The sequence below is a fragment of the Scyliorhinus canicula genome, chromosome 18 (genome assembly GCF_902713615.1).
Source record: "Scyliorhinus canicula chromosome 18, sScyCan1.1, whole genome shotgun sequence".
Classification (NCBI taxonomy): Eukaryota; Metazoa; Chordata; class Chondrichthyes; order Carcharhiniformes; family Scyliorhinidae; genus Scyliorhinus; species Scyliorhinus canicula.
Window position 1 is genome coordinate 114634350 of NC_052163.1, and position 22907 is coordinate 114657256.

Consider the following 22907-nt stretch of genomic DNA (forward strand, 5'->3'; position numbering starts at 1 on the left):
AGCTCAAGGTGGATAGGAGATACATACATACGATTAAAACTCTGCTGCCCCGTATTCCTCACTTGCACTAAATCTCTTTCACCTGGACTTGGTGACCAACATTGGATATCAGTCCAGCAAAACCCTTGGGTGGGATTCTCCATCCTGCCGGACCCATTTTCTGATGCCGGCCAATGGGGTTTCCCTGCACATCTTTTGCGTTGTGGGGGTGAGACCCATGTAGACACAGGGAGAATGTGTAAAGTCCACACAGACAGTGACTTGGGGCCGGAATCGAACCTGGGTCCTCAGCGCCATAGGCAGCAGTGTTAACCACTTCGCCAACGTGCCGGCCTAAGATTTTACATAGATGCAAGTTATTGTTGTATGTGATTCCAGTCCCACATGAATGCTTTTGGCTCTTAACGACCCTCTGAAGTGACCTTGGAAGCCTAAGAGTTTTGTCACATCACTCATCTGAGATCAAGAAGGTTTATTATCAACTTCTCAGTTACCATTAGTGTAATTTAGTTCTCAATTAAAAGTCCTTGTTTTTGTACCTCCATTAAGTGCTTATATTCACCATTTAATGATATTACCCAGAAAGTAAAGCACAGAAAGTTATAACGGAAATGAGACAATGGAGCATAACCTTAAAATTAGGTCTCGGCTGTTCTCTCACAGAGGATAGTGGGAGTCTGTATCTTTTTCATCGCAAAATCTGTTGAGGCCTGGGGAGGGGTGTGTGGGAGGGTGGGGGTGGGGACAGTTGAAAATTGCAGAACAGAGAGTGATGGAATTTTGTTGGGGCCTGGGTATTAAAGATTACCGAACCAAGTAGAGCAGGGGTGGGCAAACTACGGCCCGACAAAGGTTTTTATGCGGCCCGCCAATGAGGTGCCCGGAATCATAACCGGCATTTTTGAAAAGCCACTGGGGAGAAGCCGCTGAAGTAAATGTGCTTATTCAATAAGCGCATTTACTTCAGCGGCTATTCCCCGGCGGCTTTTCAAAAATGCCGGTTATGACTCCGGGCACCTCATTGGCGGGCCGCATAAAAACGCGCGTAGTGGGGTGGATGAGTGGGGCTGTCTCATTGGTCGGTTTAGTTGGGTGTGCGACCAATAGGAGTCCAGGTTACAAACATTATTGTTTGTAACCTGGACTCCTATTGGTCGCACACCCAACTAAACCGACCAATAAGGCAGCCCCACTCATCCACCCCACTACGCGCGTTTTTTATCGTTGACTCGGCTAGGCTGTGCTTCTGTCAGTGTTAAGGAACAGCACAAGCAACTTGACACCTGATTTCAACAAACTGGTAAATGACTGCAGTCAGATGCATCATTCTCATTGACATTGTTCTGTTACTTACTGAGTTACTTTGTTTTTTCAAATAAATGTGCTTTTTTTTCTTTAAAGACCTTTTATTTTGGCTATTTTAAATATTAATTATTTTACTTAATACACTATGCGGCCCTTTAAAATTGTGAATTTCTGAATGTGGCCCTTGCACGGAAAAGTTTGCCCACCCCTGGAGTAGAGTAATTGGAGCCATGATAGAGATCAGTTATGAGTTAATGGAGTGGCAGAAGGTGGCTGACTGGCCTTCTCCTGTACCTATATTATCCATGTAAACATGTCACGCTGTCATGACACTTCCCTGCCTGTCATGGTGCTGGCGGGATGTTTCTCCTACTGCGGACATAGGAATCTATGACAGAAATTGCAAACAGGTGTGAGAATTTCAGATTCTGTAGATTTAGTTTTCTAGTCAGTGCTCATCCACAAATTCAGCAGAGTGCTTCTTGCTGGCACAGTTGGCGATGGATTTCTTTTAGGTTGACTTTGAGATGCACTTCTCGGGGTTTACAGACATCTACATTCAAAAATGTGCTGCAGTGCACATTAGGCGGAGAAGATTTATACATTTCCACTTGGAATCAGGAGTCTCTCAAAATAGGACAGCACGCTGGCGCAGTGGTTAGCACTGCTGCCTCACGGCACCCAGGTCCCAGGTTCGATCCCGGCTATACGTCACTGTCCGTGTGGAGTTTGCACATTCTTCTCGTGTTTGCGTGGGTTTCGTCCCCAGAACCCAAAGATGTGCAGGGTAGGTGGATTGGCCATGCTAAATTGCCCCTTAATTGGAAAAAATGAATTGGGTACTCTAAATTTATGGGGGGGGAGAAGAAAAGTCCCTCAAAATGCATCACAATGATTTTTTTTTATCAAGTGGGGTTATTGTTCTTACAGGGGCAGCTGTTTTTCACACAGCAAGATCCCACAGCAAGAAAGAGATGTTCAGTGAAGTAAGTTGCTTTTTGTGATGTTGGTTGAGGGAGGAAATATTTGTCCTAGGCCATTCCCTTCTGTTTCTCCAATTAGCGTCATGTGACCTGGCATGGGCTGGATAGTTCCCTATATTTTTTAAATATTTTTATGAGGGTATTTGCAAGTTTTTATAATAATAACAATAACAATGCCATGAACATGGTACAATAAACCCCCCCCCCCCCCCCCCCCATCCCAACCTTCAAACACCCCAACCATAAAACAACAATCCGGCCCTCTCCTCCCCCCCCCCCCCCCCCCCCCCGACCTTTGGAATTCTGCTTCTGCTGACAGTTTAATTTTCGCCAAGAAAGTCGAGGAATGGCTGCCGCTTCTGGGTGAACCCTAACATTGACCTTCTAATGGCGAACTTTATCTTCTCGAGACTGAGAAACCCAGCCATGTCACTGACCCAGGTCTCTACACTCAGGGGCTTTGAGTCCCTCCACATTAATAAGATCCGTCTCTGGGCTACCAGGGAGGCAAAGGCCAGGACGTCGGCCTCTTTCGCCCCTTGAACTCCCGGCTCTTCCGACACTCCAAAGATCGCCACCTCCGGACTCAGCACCACCCGTGTTTTGAATACCATGGACATTGCCTTAGCAAAACACCCTGCCAGAACCCTCTAAGCTTCGGGCATGTCCAGAACATGTGGACATGGTTTGCTGGGCTTCCCGCACACCTGTCCTCTATCCCAAAATATTTGTTCATCCAGGCCACAGTCATGTGTGCCCGGTGGACGACCTTGAATTGTATCGGCCTAAGCCTGGCACATGATGAGGATGTATTAACTCTGCTGAGGGCATCCGCCCACAGACCCACCTCTATCTCTCCTACTAGCTCGCCTTCCCACTTGCCCTTAAGCTCCTCCACCGGGGTTTCCTCCGCATCCCAAAGCTCCTGGTAAATATCTGATACCTTCCCCTCTCCCACCCAGGTACTGGAGACAACTCTGTCCTGTATCCCCCGTGGCTGCAGCAGTGGGAAGGCCGGAACCTGCTTTCTCAAGAAGTCTCGCACCTGCAAATACTTCTACCCGTTCCCTGCTGCCAATTCAAATTTATCCTCCAAGGCTTTCAAGCTGGGGAAGCTCCCATCTATAAATAGATCCCCCATCCTTCTAATTCCTGCCCTTTGCCATCTCCGGAACCCACCATCCAGCCTACCCGGTACAAACCGATGATTATTATAAATCGGGGTCCAAACCGATGCTCCCTCCACTCTCTTATATCTCCTCCACTGCCCCCAGATCTCAGAGCCGCCACCACCCTGGTGGAATATCGGGCCGGTGAGAACGGAAGAGGTGCCGCTATCATTGTTCCCAAACTTACGTTTTTGCATGACGCCACTTCCATCCGCTCCCATACCGACCACTACCCACTTCCTAGTCATGGCTATTTTAGCCGCCCAGTAGTAATTGCAGAAGTTCATTTGTTCTACCAGCCGGGATAGGTTTAACTTGTGCAGTGCCTCCCATTTCCAGGCCACCTGGATTCCCAGATAGCGAAAGCTCTTCCCTACCATTCTAAGCGGCAGCTCTCCCAGTCTCTCCTCCTGTCCTCTTACCTGGATCGTGAACATCTCGCTTTTCCCCATGTTCAATTTGTACCCTGAAAAATTGCCAAATTCCCCCAGGATTCGCATTACTTCCCCCATCCCTTCCAACGGATCTGAAATTGCAAGAGCAGGTCATCTGCGTAGAGCGAGACCTGTGCTCCATGCCCCTGCCCCCCCCCCCCCCGCCCGAACCAGCCCTTTCCAGTTCCTAGAGGCTCTTAACGCCGTGGCCAATGGCTTTATGGCCAGGGCAAACAGTAACGGGGAGAGGGGCACCCTTGCCTTGTCCCTCGGTGTAATTTAAAATACCCCGACCTCAGCCGGATTGTACGCACACTCGCTACTGGTGCCTGATAGAGCAACCGCACCCAGTCAATAAACCCTCACCAAACCCAAACCTTCCCAGTGCCTCCCACAGCTAATTGCACTCCACCCGATCAAAAGCCTTCTCCGCATCCATCGCTACAACCACCTCCGCCTCTCCTCCTTCTGAGGGCATCATAACAACATTTAGAAGCCTTCGAACATTGGCCTTGAGTTGCCTGCCCTTTACAAATCCCGTCTGGTCTTCCTTTATCACCCCCGGGACACAGTCCTCTTATCACCCCCAGGGACACAGTCCTCTATCACCCCCGGGACACAGTCCTCTATCACCCCCGGGACACAGTCCTCTATCACCCCCGAGACACAGTCCTCTATCACCCCCGGGACACAGTCCTCTTATCACCCCCAGGGACACAGTCCTCTATCACCCCCGGGACACAGTCCTCTATCACCCCCAGGGACACAGTCCTCTATCACCCCCAGGGACACAGTCCTCTATCACCCCCAGGGACACAGTCCTCTATCACCCCCAGGGACACAGTCCTCTATCACCCCCGGTACACAGTCCTCTATCACCCCCGAGACACAGTCCTCTATCACCCCCGGGACACAGTCCTCTATCACCCCCGAGACACGGTCCTCTATCACCCCCGGGACACAGTCCTCTATCACCCCCGGGACACAGTCCTCTATCACCCCCGGGACACAGTCCTCTATCACCCCCGAGACACAGTCCTCTATCACCCCCGGGACACAGTCCTCTATCACCCCCGGGACACAGTCCTCAATCCTTGTGGCCAGTATCTTAGCCAGTTTGGCATCCACATTCAGTAGAGAAATTGGCCTGTATGACCTGCATTGCTCCGGATCCTTCTCCCGTTTCAGGATCAATGAAATCGAGGCCTGTGACATTGTTGAGGGGAGGACTCTCTTGCTTCATTAAATGTCCTCACCCGCAGTGGGCTCAATACCTCTGAAAACGTCTTCTGGAATTCCACTGGGTAGCCGTTAGGCCCCGGGGCTTTGCCCGACTGCATGCCCTCCAGCCCCTCGATTATTTCCTCAATCTCAATTGGGGCTCTAAGCCCTTCCACCAGATCCTCATCTACCCTCGGGAACCTCAGCTGATCCAAAAACTGCCTCATCCCCTCCACCCCAACCGGGGGTTCCGACTCGTATAATTTACTGTAAAAGTCCTTAAACACCTCATTCACCCCCACTGGGTCCAGGACCGTATTCCCACCGCTACTCTTTACTCTCCCTATCCCCCTGGCCGCCTCCCTTTTTCTGAGCTGGTGCACTAACATTCTGCTTGCCTTTTCACGATACTCATAAATCGCCCCCCCCCCCTTGCCTTCCTCAGCTGCTCCACTGCTTTCCCTGTAGTCAACAGCCCAAACTCCGCCTGTAACCTCCGCCGCTCCCTCAGTAGCCGGGCCCTCCGAGTATCTTCTGTCCATCTGGAGTATCTCATCCACCAACCTATCCCCCTCAGCCCGTTCCGCCTTTTCTCTGTGGGCCCGTATTGAGATTAATTCCCCTCTGACCACTGCCTTCAAAGCTTCCCAAACCGTCGCTGCAGAGACCTCCCCCCTAGCATAATGGCTCCCTATTCTAAGATTCTATGATTTCTAACAGACAACTGAAATAAAGAAAAACTTGCATTTACTCAACATCTTTCACAACCTTAGGGCTGAAAACTAGGGGCCATCAATATAAATCCAGTAGGGAATTCAGGAGAATCCTTTTTTGCCCAGAGAATGGTGGAACCTGCTACCACAGGGCTCGACTTGGATGAATGGCATAGATACATCTGAGGGGAAGCAGACGAAGAGAAGGGAATAGATGGTTATGCTGATCAGTGAGGGAGGATGGGAGGAGGCGCAAGTGGAGAATATACATCATTCTGGACTGGTTTGGCCGAGTGGTCTGTTTCTGTGCAGTTAATTCTATGCAAGGATGTTCTCAGGCACTTCACGGACAATTAAAATTATTTTCTGTAGCGTGGTCGCTGCTGTACTGTAAGAAATGCGGCAACCCACACGCAACAACGCTACAATAACCAGTTCATTTGTTTAAGTGGTGGAAGAGAGGGAGGGTGGAGAAAGCCATACCCCAGTGGGAGTCAAGAGGAGACAAGGGGAGAAACCTGGGAAGAGAGGAAAAACGCTGAAGCGGGGAGATTCACATGTATAGCCGTGACAACCCGAGTCCTGTTGGAGCATCTGGCACAACACAATTAAAAAATGAGGCAAATGATTCCATGTGCACATGTTCTATAAGTCCAGGAATGCATCTCCCTGTGCCACAGCATTCCCGATAAATCACTGGAATATATCATAATTGCTCCAACATGGAACCAAACCTAAGCCGAGACTGGTAGGTGATTGTGGTAGGCTGTTCAGAGTTCCCCACTTCATTAGAGTATTACACCTGCTGGGACAGTAATGCTTCTGTCTGCCAGGAACAGGCGGCCCATGTTTGAAATGCTTCAGTCTCGTTTCCCCTTAATTTAAGTGGGATAGCAATGGGGTGCGGCTGAATGCAACCACAACAAGGGCCGGGGTCTCATAAATTCAGTCTGGATAATGTTGGAAAATTCCTGAGATTTGTATTGCCGCCAGTGAATCGCTCGTTCAGTTGGTGAGCGGTCATTGAAACTCATCCTTCTAACGTCCCAACTTTCTTTAGCCTCTTAAATGCCGAAAGGCTACTTGGGAAGGTGCTGAAAGGCAAAATGGAGCCCCTACCTGGAGCTGAGGTGGGGGAGAAGAAAAGTGCAATATTGAAATGGTCTGAATAAAATAGCACTTTCTTTTTTAGTCGATGAATTTTCTGGCTGACATCCTCCTGTCTCACAACCTTCTAACATCTCTGCTCATTCTAGCCATCACCGATTTGAATCACTCCACCTTTGGTTGGCACTGTTAGTGGTTAGTACTGCTGCCTCACAGCGCCAGGGACCTGGGTTCAAATCCAGCCTTGGGTGACTGTCTATGCGGAGCTTGCACGTTCTCCATGTGACTGCGTGGGTTTCCTCTGGGTGCTCTGGTTTCCTCCCACAGTCCAAAATGTGCAGGTTCGGAAGGTTGGCCATGATAAAATTGACCTTTAATGTCCAAAAAGGTTAGGTGGGGTTACTGGGTTATGGGGATGGGAGTGGGTGTGTGGGCCTAGGAAGGGTACCGAATGGCAGTGGAGGGAACCTACGAATTTGCGGTCAAGTCTTCAGCTGCCGATGCCCCAAGCTCCAAAATGTTCCCCCTAAACCTCTCCGTCCATTTATCTCATCTCTTTGACCAAGCTTTTGGTCACTTGACCTGGACTCAAGAGGCAAATTATGTCTGACAATACTCCTTGGTGAGGCCTTGGGATGTTTTGCTACATTAAAAGGCGCAATATGAATGCAGGTTATTGTTGTTTGAGTAACAGTCAAAAAAGTATGAAGGGCAGAGTGGCCTGCACTGTGCTGTATCAGTCAATGATTTGCTGCTTCATCTCAATGGAGCTGAGCTTTGTAAATTACCAAGCCTGGGAACAATTCCAGGCACATGTTATTTTTCAGAAGTTACATTAACAAAACATTAATCTAATAAGACTGTGTCTGAGCTAACCTCTGCAGCGATTTATAAATTAATCACACAGCTGTCTGAACAGTGGAGAAAAATCCTTCCAGTAATAGAATGTGAAGTCAATTGTGTGAAGAATGTGTTTAGTGCCTCTTATTGCTTTACCCAATTTAGTGCTTCAATCTTAGGGTGTTATTTACAGTAACAGCAGGACCAAGACAGAACCAGTGCAGAACCAAAGCTACACAAACTAGCAATACCTGATGTTTGCTCGCCTCCCTCTGTGCTGGTCTCCTGTAGTGAGCCTGGCTTTCTGCTCCTCAACTCTATCTAGTGATGCTTGCTAGCAAATACATATGTGTGTCGACATTGTGGGGATTGATTTTAATTCCTTTCCCACCCGCTCCAGCTAGACAGGAAGGGCTAAAATCTGCCTAGTCCACTTGTAGAACTGGGTTTGCATTGTTCCCACCCAGTGGCATTTTAGATTAATTGAAATTGAAGTAAACTTATGCTCCTGTTCACTGAGGGCAAACAGCAGCCTAATTAGACATTAGAGCTCATGGCCCGATAATGCAATTTTTAAAGCTGGTTCATGGGTGAGGCTCTCCTTGTGTCAAATATGGAGTTACATCAAGTCTACCAGCACAGAAAAAGGCCATTTATCCCAACTGTTTATCCCACCCCAATGTTTATGTTTCCTCCCACCTCTCTTCATCTCAACCAATCAGTATTTGTTTTTATTCTTTCATGGACTGTGGGCATCGCTGACGAGACCAGCATTTATTACCCATCTCTAATCGCCCTGGAGAAGCTAATGCTGAGCTGCCTTCTTGAACCACTGCAGCCCATGTGGTGTAGGTACACCTGTTGGGGAGAGTGTTTCAGAAATTTCACACAGCGACAGTGAAGGAACTGTCAAATATTTCCAAATTAGATTGCTGTGTTCTAATCATCCCACACACCCTGAGCCAGTCTTCACTTCACTCTTGCCACCCCTCTATGGGGAATCTACTTACAACTATTTCATAGAATTTACAGTGCAGAAGGAGGCCATTCGGCGCATCGAGTCTGCTCTTGGAAAGAGCACCCTACCCAAGGTCAACACCTCCACCCTATCCCCATAACCCAGTAACCCCACCCAACACTAAGGGCAATTTTGGACACTAAGGGCAATTTAGCATGGCCAATCCACCTAACCTGCACATCTTTGGACTGTGGGAGGAAACCGGAGCACCCGGAGGAAACCCACGCACACGGGGAGGATGTGCAGACTCTGGAGAGACAGTGACCCAAGCCGGAATCAAACCTGGGACCCTGGAGCTGTGAAGCAATTGTGCTAACCACTATGCTACCGTGCTGCCCAAATGAGTTCTGACCATTGTAATTGGAATGGTCTCATTGGCATAAGAACTCGTGGATATTCTGTTTGCTTTGGGCTTCCCACTGATTGATTCACATACCCATTTAAAACTGCCCACACCACAATACTTATGTGTGCACCCCCTCCCCCCTGCCCTCACCCGCTCCTTACTATAGTTAAATAGCCCAATGACACTCGCTATCTAAGCCTGGACAAGACAAATGGCCACTCGTACAAAGAACTCCAAGGCTGTTAGTGGCTGCGGAACCAGCAGGAGTCAACACATTCATGCAAGGAGGAGAGAAAAGAGGCAAGAGGAATTATGTAACTACTACCCATACTGTGCCAGAGCATGCATGTATATAACAGGAGTGATTGTATGTAACAGGAATTAATATTCAGTTAGTTAGACACTTGATCACTTACCTATAATTGTGAGTGTTGCTGGAACCGATTTGATGGAGCCAAAGCCATTGGTAACTTTGCACTGGTATTCCCCTCCCTGCCAATACTTCAACTCCTTTAGCAGTAGTGTTTCTTCATTCTTTGTGTCCAACAGTGTCCCATTGTGATACCTGGACAAAAATCAAAGACCAATGGTTGACATTGGGGTAAGGAAAACCTGGCAATGTTAGAATACGAACAATGATCAAATCCACGGTGCTCTAACGCAAAAGAGACCCAACCATTTGGATAAGAGACTTATCCAGTCTCTTGGATGCGATTGAGGGGTTCGTGTTGCTAACTGCAGCTGGAGATATTTCCGGCCACTTCCTATTATGAACTCCCATCTCCTACTGCCCCACCTACTCGCACGCCTGCCACTGCTCAGTTAACATCTCCATCTTTGCAGAGCCCCAACGTTCCCACAACCAGTCGAAAGCAAAGAGTTTCTTCCTTGTGAGGTGATCAACGAAACAAAAGCATTCAAAGAAAGTTTAAAAATAATTTTACTTACTGCAATTCTGATTCTTACCCTAGATTGCTTGCAACCCTGCAGGTTTGCCAACCCTATGATGTGGAAATCACTGGCATGGCTAGCATTTGTTGCCCATCCTAATTGCCCCTTCAGCGGGTGGTGGTGAGCTGCCTACTTGAAATTCTGCAGTCAATGTGATGAAGGTACACACACGGTGCTGTTCAGGAGAGAGTTCCAGGATTTTGACCCAGCAACAGTGAAGGAATGATGACATAGTTCCAAATCAAGATGGTGTGTAAGTTGGAGGGGAACTTGCAGGTGATGATTATTCCATGCATCCCTTACCCTTTTCTCCAAGATGGCAGGTTTGGAAGCTGCTGTCAAAGGAGCCTTGGGAAGTCGCTGCAGTGTATCTTATAGATGGTACACACTGCTGCAACTGTGCATCAACTGTGCGAGTGAATGTTTAAGATGGTGGAGGGGTTACTAATCAAACAGACTTTGTCATAGATAATAATTTATTAGTGTCACAAGTAGGCTTACATTGACACTGTAAATGAAGTTACTGTGAAAATCCCCTAGTCGCCACACTCGGGCGCCTGTTCGGGTACACGGAGGGAGAATTTAGAATGTTCAGAATGTTTCGAGATTTGTGGGAGGAAACGGGAGCACCCGGAGGAAACCCACGCAGACACGGGGAGAACGTGCAGACTCCACGCAGACAGTGACCCAAGCCGGGAAGCGAACCTTGGACCCTGGCTCCGTGAAACGTCAGTGCTACCCACCGTGCTACTGCGCCGCCCATGTGTTGGGCATCAGCTACCCAAAATCTATACCAGTTCTATCCAAATCTCGCAGCTGCAGAAGGAAGTGAATTAGTTTTAGGACAGTCAAAATAAATCATACCAGGTACACTTGAGCTGTTACTCCGTAAAAACTGGAAAATACCAATAGCAATATTTTTTTAAAAAAGAATCCACCTCACCAGGAATATTTTAGCGGAAGTGGGGATCCAGTGGCCTTGCAGCAAAAGGATACTCGCTGATCTGCAAATCGTACCTTTGTCTCGGGATGTTTTACTATGTAGGGATTTACTGTAGAAGAGAGAGAAGATGGTGAGGGCAGACGAGAATGGAATTGTGAAAGGTAAAGAAAAATTATATCCATTATACCCTCCTGTCTTTGCTGCTGAATTACCCCCCCCCCCCCCCTCTCCTGAGACCTCCATCCCGCAACACCCTTCCCATCACTTAACTGTGACCTGGGTCACCCCTCGACTGGGTTTCATACCTGCAATAGCCACCACCTGTCTGGTGGCGATGCTGAGCAGTAAACAGCTGCTAGCCTCTGATTGGCTAGCAACTCTCTGTGGGGTCCTTGATTCCGGGGAAGACCCGCTACCTCATTGGCACCTGGCAGTGGGCCCTCCTGAAAAGAAGCAACATAGGACTCTTGCCAGCTCTCTCGCCGGTGGGTCAGATCCCAGTCGTCTACATTTGTTTAGCCCAAGATCAAACCCTCAAGTTTTTGCTGAGATCCGGTAAGGGACCCAAAAGCCACAAGAGTCTATGGGTTTTGAACAAACGAAAATAAAAACTTACTATACAAGGTCAGAAAGATAAAGCAATTTTAAAAATCTATCTTGCATTCTAGCATGAGTTAATGGGAGGTACATATGAATTAACAGACAGACTGTGGTTGAACACACCACTCTGCACAATAAATGCCGATGAGATCAAGATAGAATCCACAGATTTCTCAACAAACCACCCAGGCGTCCAACACTGACCAACCAATCCCACTGAAACTCTTGGCTCTCTCACAGGGGATTCCAATATTCACCTTCGAAGATTTAACCTGGCAATTCTTTCCAAAGGTCGCTCCAACTCAGGCAGCTTCAACAACAGCCCACCTCACAGGGTTCCAACCTCATCCCTTGAGATTCCGTTCCCCTGGATCCCAAATTTGCACTCCAGCACCAACTCACAAGCACAACCCCAGCTTTTTGCTTGTGCCGAGCAGAACATGACTGCTCCAAATGGGTACCATCTCCCTAGTGGTCTGCAACACTGAATGACTAACTTCGGCTGACCTCTTTACTTATTTATTTTTAAAATTTAGAGTACACAATTATTTTTTTTTCCAATTAAGGAGCAATTTAGTGTGGCCAATCCACCTAACCTGCGCATCTTTGGGTTGTGGGGGTGCAACCCACGCATACATGGGGAGAATGTGCAAACTCCACACGAACAGTGACCCAGCGCCGGGATTTGAACCCGGGTCCTCAACGCCACAGTCCCAGTGCTAACCACTGCGCCACATGCCGCTCCGACCTCTTCACTTATTAAATCTCCTTCCCGCAGCCCTTTTCTGCTCCTCTCTTTTTTAACTGTACAGAGATCTTTTCCTACCCCTCGATCCTCTTTAGGACTCTCCCTTTGGGACCTCTCATTGTCCCCTCTACCCTTTCCCTGCCTGGGGCAATTCCCTACTATGGTGCTCCACTTCTGATCACCTGACCCAGGTTTCCACATTATTCTTCTGGCACATGCGATTTGAGCCTGTTCGAAGGCTTTGAGGCCTAACGGGATTGAAGTTCCTATCCTCTCAACTTGAAGGTAAGTTTGACTTTAAATACCGCCCAATAAAGAGGGTTCCCACATATTGAACACATGAGCATCACTGAATTGGCTTTGGGATCTAGGTCCAATATGAATGTAGGTTTTCTCATTGGTTAATTGGATAACAACAAAACAACTTGCATTTATATAGAGCTTTTAAAGTAATAAAAAGTCACAAGGTTCTTCACAGAAGTCATTATAAAGCAAAACGCAAGACTGAGCCATGTAAGGAGAAAGTAGATCAGATGGCCAAAAGGTTGGTCAAAAAGGTGGGTTTTAAGAAGCTTCTCAGAAAGGAGGAAAGAACGTCAGAGGAATTCCAAGGCTTCGAGTCCAGGCGACTAAGGGCATGGCCACCAATGGCAGAGTGATCAAAAATTGAGGATACTCAAGAGTCCAGAATTAGATGAGCAAATACCTAAAATGGTTGTGAGGCTGGAGAAATTTCCAGAGATTGGAAGGGGCATTGATTTGAAAACAAGGACGTGAATTTTAAAATCGAGCTACTGCTTGATCGGGAGCTAATACAGGTCAACAAGCACATGGGGGATGGGTGAACGAGACTTGATGAAGATAAGGCAGAGTTTTGAATGACTTCAATATACAAAGGCAGAATGCGAGATTCCAGACAGGACTACAATGGTCAAATGAAAATGAAATGAAATTTAGAGATAACATTGACATCAATGAGCATGTCAGCAGCTGTTGAGTTGATAGGGATGGGCGATAAGCAGAATCATGGAATGATAAAGCAGACCATTCAGTTCATCGTGCCTATACTAGCACTTAAAGAGCTACCTAATTATGCCAATTGCCCTTCTCTTTCCCGTTAGCATCGTTAAATTTTCCTTTACATGTATTCATCTCGATCCGCTTTGAATATTGTTATTGATTCGGCTTTCACCACCCACAAGTCATGACATGGAAAATAATTGCCTCATTTCCCCTTTGGTTCTTTTTCCAAAACACCCTCCATCCTCTGTTTAATAATATGTGGCATAATAAGATATCCATCATCAGGATTATACAGGGAGCTGCTGTAATCTGGAAATTTCTCTTCCACCAAAAGGCGTATGTTGGGGGTCAATTGACGGAGGTCGATTGATTGTAAGGGCATCAAGGAATGTGGAGAAAAGGTGGGTGAATACAGTTGAGGTACAGATCGGACATGATGTAATTGAACGGTGGAGCAATCTCAAGGGGCTGAGCGTGCAATGATGCACGCTGCTGTGTGTCTCATGGCTCATTGCTTTGCCTTTTCCTTTGAAGTTCTATGAGCAGTGTTATTGAAACGGTTGATAGCCCGAGTGAAAGTTGAAGCTTTTGTGATAGTTACTGACCAGCTCTCTCGAGAACCGCCTTAACCACCGACGATTCGGTGCCGTTTCGAACTGCTCGGAATAGAGAGGGGACGAATTTTGCACCTTCGATCAGAACACGGGTATTGCTGTTCACGCAGACACCAGGGATCTTGAAAGTGCCGCTTTCATCACTCATTGTTAATATCATGTGCGGCTGATCCTCTATCGCTATCCTACTGCGGCTTATGGGCACTCCATCTGCAGTATGGACTGTGCCCAGTAAAACATGTTGGTCACAGATGCAACCGCTGCATTCTTCATTCACACGACCCACTGCGCACACATGCTGGCAAACTGCAAGAAAAAATTGCCATTGCGTTTTATTAACATTGCTGTCCTCACCATCCTTACCCCCACCAGCCTTAAACCCCCCACTTTGTTCCAGAACAATCGGGTTTGAGTAAGTTGCTCAGTAACAATCACTGTTTAGGAAACAGGCATGAAAAACTCATAACAAAAATAGAAAATACTTGAGAATCTCAGCCGGTCTGACAGCATTTGTAGAGTGAGAAGGGAGCTAATGTTTTGAGTCTGGATGACTCTTTGTCGAAGCTGGAGAGAAGAACTGGAAATGGGGCTAAGAAGCCATGATGTGGAGATGCCGGCGTTGGACTGGGGTGGGCACAGTCAGAAGTCTGACAACACCAGGTTAAAGTCCAACAGATTTGTTTCGAATCACTAGCTTTCGGAGCGCAGCTCCTTCCTCAGGTGAATGAAGAGATGGGTTCCAGAAACACATATATAGACGAAGGCAATGATGCAACATGATACTTTGCATTCAAAGTAGAATCATAGAATTTACAGTACAGAAGGAGGCCATTCGAACCATCGAGTCTGTACTGGCTCTTGGAAAGAGCACCCTACCCAAGCCCACACCTCCACTCTATCCCCCTAACCCAGTAACTCAGTAACCTCACCCAACACTAAGGGCAATTTTGGACACTTAAGGGCAATTTAGCATTGACTGTGGGAGGAAACCCACGCACACACGGGGAGGATGTGCAGACTCCGCACAGACAGTGACCCAAGCCGGGAATCGAACCTGGGACCCTGGAGCTGTGAAGCAATTGTGCTAACCACTATGCTACCATGCTGCCCCTAATCGTGTTGCATTATTGACTTTGTCTCTAGATATGTTTCTGGAGCCCACCACTTCATTCACCTCAGGAAGGAGCTGCGCTCCGAAAGCTAGTGATTCGAGACAAACGTGTTAGACTTTAACCTGGTGTTGTCAGACTTCTTACAAGGCTAAGAAGGGTGCTGATAGTGGCACATTAAAAGATCAGAATGTGTTAATGGCAGAACAAAAAAGTAAGCAGTGTGTTAAAGGACAACTAGGGTCCTGGTGGGGTGGGGGGAGGGGGAATAATGGTGAGGGAAAAACAGATCGATGGAAGAAATGAAAATAAATTGATAGAAATAATCATCTTTATTAGTGTCACAAGTATGCTTGCACTAACACTGCAATGAGGTTACTGTCAAAAATGGGGAGAAATTGAAAGAGTGAGTTCACAGTCTGAAGTTGTTGAACTCAGTGTTAAATCCGAACAGCTGTAATATACCTAATCGGTAGGTGAGGTGCTGTTCCTCCAGTTTGCGCTGGGCTTCACTGGAACATTGCAACAGGCCAAGGACGGACATGTGGACATGAAAGCAGGACGGTGAATTGAAACGGCAGCGACTGGAAGGTCTGAATCTTGCTTGCAGACAGACTGATAGTGTTCTGCAAAGCGGTCACCAGTCTGCGTTTAGTTACACCGTCTGTGATTGCATGGGAAGGTGCTGTGGGAAGACGGCGAGGTGTTGGGGATGATGGAGGAGTGGAGCAGGGTATCCCAGAGGGAACGGTCCCTGCAAAATGCTGACGGAGGAGAGAAGGGAAGATGTGTTTGGTGGTGGCATCATGCTGGAGTTGGCGGGACTGGCGGAGGATGATTTATCGAATGCGGAGGCTGATGGGTGAAAAGTGAGAACAAGGTTCTGGGAGGGAGGGTAAGGGGGAGAGCAGAGGTGCGGGAGATATGTCAGACATGGTTGAGAGCCCTGTTGACCCACAGTGGGTGCAAAACCACAATGAAGGAAGAATGAAGACATGTCAGCAGCACCATTCTGGAAAGGGGCATCATCAGAGCAGATGCGATGCGGGCGAAGGAACTGGGAGAATGGGATGAAGTCCTTACAGGATGTGGGATGTGAAGAGCTCTAGTCAAGGTAGCTGTGGGAGTCGGTGGGTTTGTAATGGATACTAGTGGACAGTTTATCCCCAGAAATGGAGATAGATCAAAGAAAGGAAGGGACGTGTCGGAGATGGACCATGTTAAGGTGATAGTGGGTGGAAATTGGGAGCGAAATTAATACATTTATCCAAGTCCAGACGAGAACATGAAGCGGCACTGAAACAGTCATTGATGTATTGATAAAAGAGTTGTGGGATGGGGCCAGAACAGGGAATGTTCCACACACAGTGGTTAGCATTGCTGCCTCTCAGCACTAGGGACCCGGGCTCAATTTGGACCTCGGGTGACTGTCTGTGTGGAGTTTGCACATTCTCCCAGTATCTGTGTGGGTTTCCTCTGGGTACTCCGGTTTCCTCCCACACTCCAAAAAGGTGCAGGTTAGGTGGATTGGCTATGATAAATTGCCTTTAGTGTCCAAAAGGTTAGGTGGGGTTACAAGGTTACGGGGATAGAGTGGGGGCGTAGTCCTCGGTAGGATTCTCTTTCCAAGGGTCAGTGCAGACTTGACGGGCTGAATGGCTTCCTTCTTTACCGTAGGGATTCTATGAAAGAGACAGGCAAAACTCGGACCCATAAGGGTACAATAAGCCACACATTTGGTTTGGAGGAAGTGAAACAAGTTAAAGAAGAAATTTATAAACTACAGACAGAATCCAGCACAAATTTGCAGGGGTATTTTTAAAAAAAAAACAAATTGAGCCTGTTTTGCTGTAGACGGGACACACATCAACACAGAAAGGTGTACATTACAACAGTGACCACACTTCAAAATATACTTCACTGGCTTTGAGACATCCAGCGGACTTGATGGGTGTTAAACTCAATCTTTCCCTTGACCCCCAAACTCTTCCCACATATCCTCGCTGCCACCCCCACCCCATCTACTGTTACCCTGCCCTCGGGTGAAGCTTAACATCCACTCCAATGCTTGCTAATGCTTAAAATCAACTCCGGCCAGATTACTTTCATGTTTTTGTTAAACCAACATTATTGAAAGCGGCAACAGGATCATTGTGCACAGGGTATGCAGGTCACACTGCAGCTCACTTGTGACAGAAATCGTCTCCAAATTGTGTATTTCTCCAAACTGAACAAGTCAAAAATATCAAGAAAGAGCCTGCATTTATATAGTGTCCCTCCCAGTCTCAGGATGTCTTGAAGTGCTTCACTGCCAAGCAAGTACGTTTTGAAGCGTATTCACCATTGTAAAAAATGGGGCAGCCAATTTGCACAGCAAGATCCCACAAACAGAAATGGGGGACCGACCAGATAATCTGTTCTTTAGTGAGGTTGGTTAATATTGAGAAGCCACTATGCCGTTCTCCCCGTGTCTGCGTGGGTTTCCACCGGGTGCTCTGGTTTCCTCCCACAGTCCAAAGACATGCAGGTTAGGAGGATTGGCCATGCTAAATTGCCCTTAGTGACCAAAAAGGTTAGGAGGGGTTATTGGGTTACGGGGATAGGTTGGAAGTCAGGGCTTAAGTGGGTCGGTGCAGACTCGATGGGCCGAATGGCCTCCTTCTGCACTGTATGTTCTATGTTTTTTGCTTTCCCTCCTGCACCGATACAATGCTTCAAACCGATGGTGTGTTTAGCTCTTACCCTGGCATGGAGGAGTGCTACACCCACGTTGCTCGAGGGCTTTCCCCTTTCATCTCGGAAGCATGACAAAATGGAAACGCAAGTTGGACGGGAGGTGGGCACAGTAAGAAGTCTTACAACACCAGGTTAAAGTCCAACAGGTTTGTTTGGAGTAACTAGCTTTGGGAGCACTGCTCCATCCTCAGGTGAATATTGAGAAGGGCACTAGGCACTCCCATTCTTTATGAAATAACAACCAGGGGGTCTTTTAGTTATTCTTTAATTTAGAGTACCCAATCTTTTTTTCCCAATTAAGGAGCAATTTAGCGTGACCAATCCACCTACCCTGCACATCTTTGGGTTGTGGGGGCGAAACCCACACAGACACGGGAAGAATGTGCAAACTCCACCCTGACAGTGACCTGGGGTTGGGATCGAACCTGGGTCATCGGCTCCGTGAGGCAGCAGTGCTAACCACTGCGTCACCTCTAGGTGTGCTTTTATAACCACCGGGGAGGCAGAAGGCTTTAACTTTGGATCTGAAAGACATCTTAACAGTGCAGCACTCTACTGATAATGGCACTGTGAGTGTTAGCCTGGATTAAAGGGCTCAAATCTCTGGAGTGGGGCTTGAACTCAATGACCTCTCTGGCTCAGAGGTGAGAGAGTGTACGAACAACAGGGCCAAGGTTGATAGAAGAGGTTTGCCAAACGGTATTTGTGCGACAACCCTCCCCTTTTAATTAAGGCAGCTGCCTGTTAAATCAAATAAGAAGGTGTTACTCCCCTTCAGTGAGTGTGAAAGTGCCCAGCTTTCTGTTTAAAATTAAATTACACCTCAGACGGAGGAGTAGATTGCAGACTCTAATTGCAGAGTAATTCAATTCCACAATAAACATGGTGTTCATTCCTGACAGAGATCTGGTTGGAAATGCATCTAATCCTGACAGTACTGACAAGACATCCAACCTCCCCCTTTGTTTTAGTATCAAACAACCTGTGGGGGGAAAAGATGAATTCATAGGTATTTCTAGAAGTTTCTATTGCTAATGGTTGTAAAGAAAAACTCAACAAAAATGTCCAGAAATCAGTGGAAAATCTTCAGGGCAAAACTCATTTTTAATTCTCTCTTTGTCTTAGACTTTCTGCTGCAGCCGCAATGGCCTCCAGCTCCTCCCAGTGCCGAACAGGCTTTGCGTCTCCCTCGCCACCTCCATCAGGACGAATTCACTGACCTTGGGGAGGGCGGTGAGGGGAGCAGAGTGGTTTATAACCGACAGGCCTCAGCTTGGAATTCTTTGGCAGGTGCTGCCAAATTCTTGAGGTGACGCACATCCCGCTTTTGAGGGTTCTGCGCAATCCCAACTGGGGGTTGCAGTTCTTTGCATTTAGAGAATGGAATGTTTCCAGGAGGCAGAGTGAAAATTCGGGTGGTAGCTCCCTCTCGCCTCGGAGTGAGAACATGGTGTGTTAAAGCCCCCAATCTAGTGATTTGAGCACACAATCTGGGCCGATACTGTAGTGGAGTATTGCTGCACTCTCATTCGAATTTGATGTTAAATCAAGGCCTCATCCATTCTTTCAAATGCACATAAAAGATCCCATCCAGTGTGGTTATTTACCCCCTCATTGCAACAGCAACACACAGATTGAGTCAGCTGATTGACGATCTGCATTGGTTGGAATTATCTGCTCATGATCTCATTGCTGATTGTGGGATCTTGCAGTGCACAAATTTGCTGCCGCATTTCCTTCACGATGACAGTGACGAGACTTCAAAAGGTCCTTCAAATTGGCTGGAAAGAGCTTTGGGGCGTCCTGAAGGATTGAAAGACACTTTCAGGACAGACCTCAGCAGACCCTATGCTGTACCTCATTCTGATAAAGTTCTTTACCTGTACAAGGTGCCCTGCCACACTTTTGTACTTGAACCGTCCGTCCGATACAGGTCTGCCTTTCCGGGGTTCGGATGCAGCTTCGGCGGCGCAGAATGTGACCGTTCCCACACGTGACCGAACACTCGCTCCAGGGTCCCCAATCTGTCCAGTGAGCCTCTGGAAAATTAGATGGGGATTGGAGGAGGGGGGGGGGGGGGGGGGGGGGGGGGGAGGTTAGCGGAATTAGTAAACTATTTTAAAACTGCAGGCTGCACAACAAAGTACATCAGGGAGTAAAGGGGAATGTGGCAGCAACAACAACTTGCATTTATATAGCATCTTCAATGTAGGAAAATATCTCGAGCCACTTCACAGGAGGAATTATCAAACAGAATCTGACAGGTGAGCGACGTAAGGCGACCAAATGTTTGGTCAACGAGGTCATTTTTTTTTTAGATTTAAAAAAAAAATTTAGCATACCCAATTATTTTTTTTCCAATTAAGGGGCAATTTAGCATGGCCAATCCACCTAAGTTGCACATCTTTTGGGTTGTGGGGGTGAAACCCACACAGGCACGGGGAGAACGTGCAAACTCCACACGGACAGTGACCCAGGGCCGGGATACGAACCCGGGTCCTCAGCCCCGTAGGCAGCAATGCTAACCACTGAGCCACCGTGCTGCCACCAAGGTCATTTTTAAGGAGACTCTAAAGGTAGTGTGGATGAGCAGAGGGATCTCGGTGTCCATGTACATAGATCCCTGAAAGTTGCCACCCAGGTTGAGAGGGTTGTTAAGAAGGCCTATGGTGTGTTGGCCTTTATTGGCAGAGGAATTGAGTTTCGGAGCCATGAGGTCATGTTAGAATTGTACAAAACTCTGGTGCGGCCGCATTTGGAGTATTGCGTGCAGTTCTGGTCGCCGCATTATAGGAAGGATGTGGAAGCATTGGAAAGGGTGCAGAGGAGATTTACCAGGATGTTGCCTGGTATGGAGGGAAGATCATATGAGGAAAGGCTGAGGGACTTAAGGCTGTTTTCGTTAGAGAGAAGAAGGTTAAGAGGTGACTTAATTGAGGCATACAAGATGATCAGAGGATTAGATAGGGTGGACAGTGAGATCCTTTTACCTCGGATGGTGATGTCTAGCACGAGGGGACATAGCTTTAAATTGAGGGGTGATAGATGGAGGACAGATGTCAGAGGTAGGTTCTTTACTCAGAGTACTAAGGGCGTGGAATGCCCTGCCTGCAACAGTAGTGGACTCGCCAACACTAAGGTCATTTAAATGGTCATTGGATAGGCCTATGGACAATAAGGGAATAGTGTAGATGGGCTTTAGAGGGGTTTCGAGGGCCGAAGGGCCTGTACTGCGCTGTAATGTTCTATGTTCTATGAAGAGAGAAAGATCAGAATGCCATCAAGTCATTACAGCACAGAGCGTCCATGCCAACTTTCTATTGAACAGTCAAGTCAATCCCATTCTTTTGCTCTGTCCCCGTAGCCCCAAAAGTTTATTTCCCTCAAGTTGCCATCAAATTTCCTTTTGCATTAATTGATTGTCTCCACTTCCACCTGCAAACTCCAGGGTTGATGTCAGAAAGCACTTCTTCACACCGGGTGTGGTGGACATGTACAGAAATCAAGAGAAAATCTTCAGGGCAAAGCTCATGTTTAATTCTCCCTCTGTTGCAGTCACAATTGCCTCGTGTGAAGGCTAGTCCTGTAGCTTCTCCACCCGACTCCCCCCTCCCCTCCCGATCAATAAGAAGCCCATTGAGGCTGTGAGTCAATTGGAAATTTTCAAAACTTTGATAATTTTTTATTATAGGTATTCAGGAACATGGAAGCAAAGCACATAGATGGAGTTAAGATATAGAACAGGTATGAGGGACTGAATGGTTCCTCCTTGTTTCTAAGAGTCTCACGGGGCTGTTAGTTAGAGGACTGCTTAGTTTTTTTGCTTTCCCTCCTGCGCCGATACAATGCTCCAAACAGATGGTGTGTTCAGTTCTTACCCTGGCATGGAGGAATGCTACACCCACGTCTCTCGAGGGCTTTCCCCTTGCATCTCGGAAGCATGACAAAACGGAAACGCAAGTTGTTTGTGCAGGTGCGTTGTCGAGCTTGGATACCTGCTCCACCGCAAGCGGTTACTGAACACGAGCTCCACTCTGACCAGTCTGACCAATAGGCTTGAACTGAGAATGGAATTCACAAAGAGACAACGAGGTAAACGCTTGCATATCCACACAGGGAGCCACGTATCATGGCGAGTTTCCCCATTGTAGTCTTCAATGTCTCTTGCATTTGATAACGTGAGTCTGTATACTATCTATGCTCATTGCATTTGATTGGTGGCGACTGGGTATGGACTTAAAAATAAGGAAACAGTACAAAGAGCTAGAAGCCAGAGCAGAGCACGGAATAGTCACTTTAAAGCACTCTCAATTAAACTGGTTACACAGAAACTTGTGACATCTTTGCATTGCTCTAACATACATAAAAATACAACATCCATCATGGCACATTGCTTATAAATGACCCCCCCCCCCCCCCCCCCCCACCCCCAGCACAAAGTGTCATCTGTGCATAGCACAGCTTTTGCAAATCATGAATTAACAAGTAGCATAATTTTTTTTCCAGAGAGAATGAATATCCCCAAGGGAAGGAGCTGGGAATTTACAATCAACCGCCAGGCAAATAAAGAGAAGTGGAAGAAAGGAATTATGGAGCGAGGGGATGTTGGTGATGGCACCCAGATCAGGAGAGGTCCTACATACCTATAGGGCATTGGAATCGGATATGGTAATTGGAACAAATCCTGCCCTCCGGCTGCTCCTTGTTGATACACCAGAAGCCCTTGTTTGGACTGTAATGGACGACCTCTCCAGTTTCATCGGCTTTCACCCATTCCGTCGTACGCGCTTCAATGGATGCTGGCCGTGCGCAGACTCGCTCCCGGTAATAGAAGCGGATAGCTTCCAACCGCTCAAAGTCACCATTCCCGCCAGGGTGGTCAATGTTGAACCAGGAGGTCCATTCTGTCACCTCTGTGCCCAAATAAAAGAAGCCGATCATTAGAATCAGAAAAGACCTGCATTTAGACAGCACTTTTCGCCACCACCTGATGCCTTAAAGTGCTTTACAGCCAATTAATTACTTTTGGAGTGTGGACACTTGTAGG

At 47.4% G+C, this 22907-nt stretch overlaps 1 protein-coding gene and 1 long non-coding RNA gene across 4 annotated transcripts in view; one reads left to right on the forward strand and one right to left on the reverse strand.

The window, feature by feature from the left end:
- cilp2 (cartilage intermediate layer protein 2) overlaps window positions 1–22907 on the reverse strand; it is a 48658-nt gene that overhangs the window by 9677 nt on the left and 16074 nt on the right. For 2 of the 3 annotated variants that reach the window (XM_038777476.1, XM_038777475.1), the window contains exons 3-8: window positions 22504–22773; window positions 21739–21921; window positions 19741–19899; window positions 14007–14321; window positions 11031–11139; window positions 9553–9701 (exon numbers count right to left, since the gene is read on the reverse strand). In XM_038777476.1, the coding sequence (XP_038633404.1) occupies window positions 9553–9701; window positions 11031–11139; window positions 14007–14321; window positions 19741–19899; window positions 21739–21921; window positions 22504–22773 (1185 nt within the window). The remainder of the gene's footprint in view (window positions 1–9552; window positions 9702–11030; window positions 11140–14006; window positions 14322–19740; window positions 19900–21738; window positions 21922–22503; window positions 22774–22907) is intronic. The other variant, XM_038777477.1, reaches the window with a different exon arrangement.
- Window positions 10113–22875, forward strand: LOC119953317. Its single transcript, XR_005457986.1, has 2 exons — window positions 10113–10363; window positions 22367–22875. It is a non-coding gene; the product is annotated as an uncharacterized LOC119953317 (long non-coding RNA).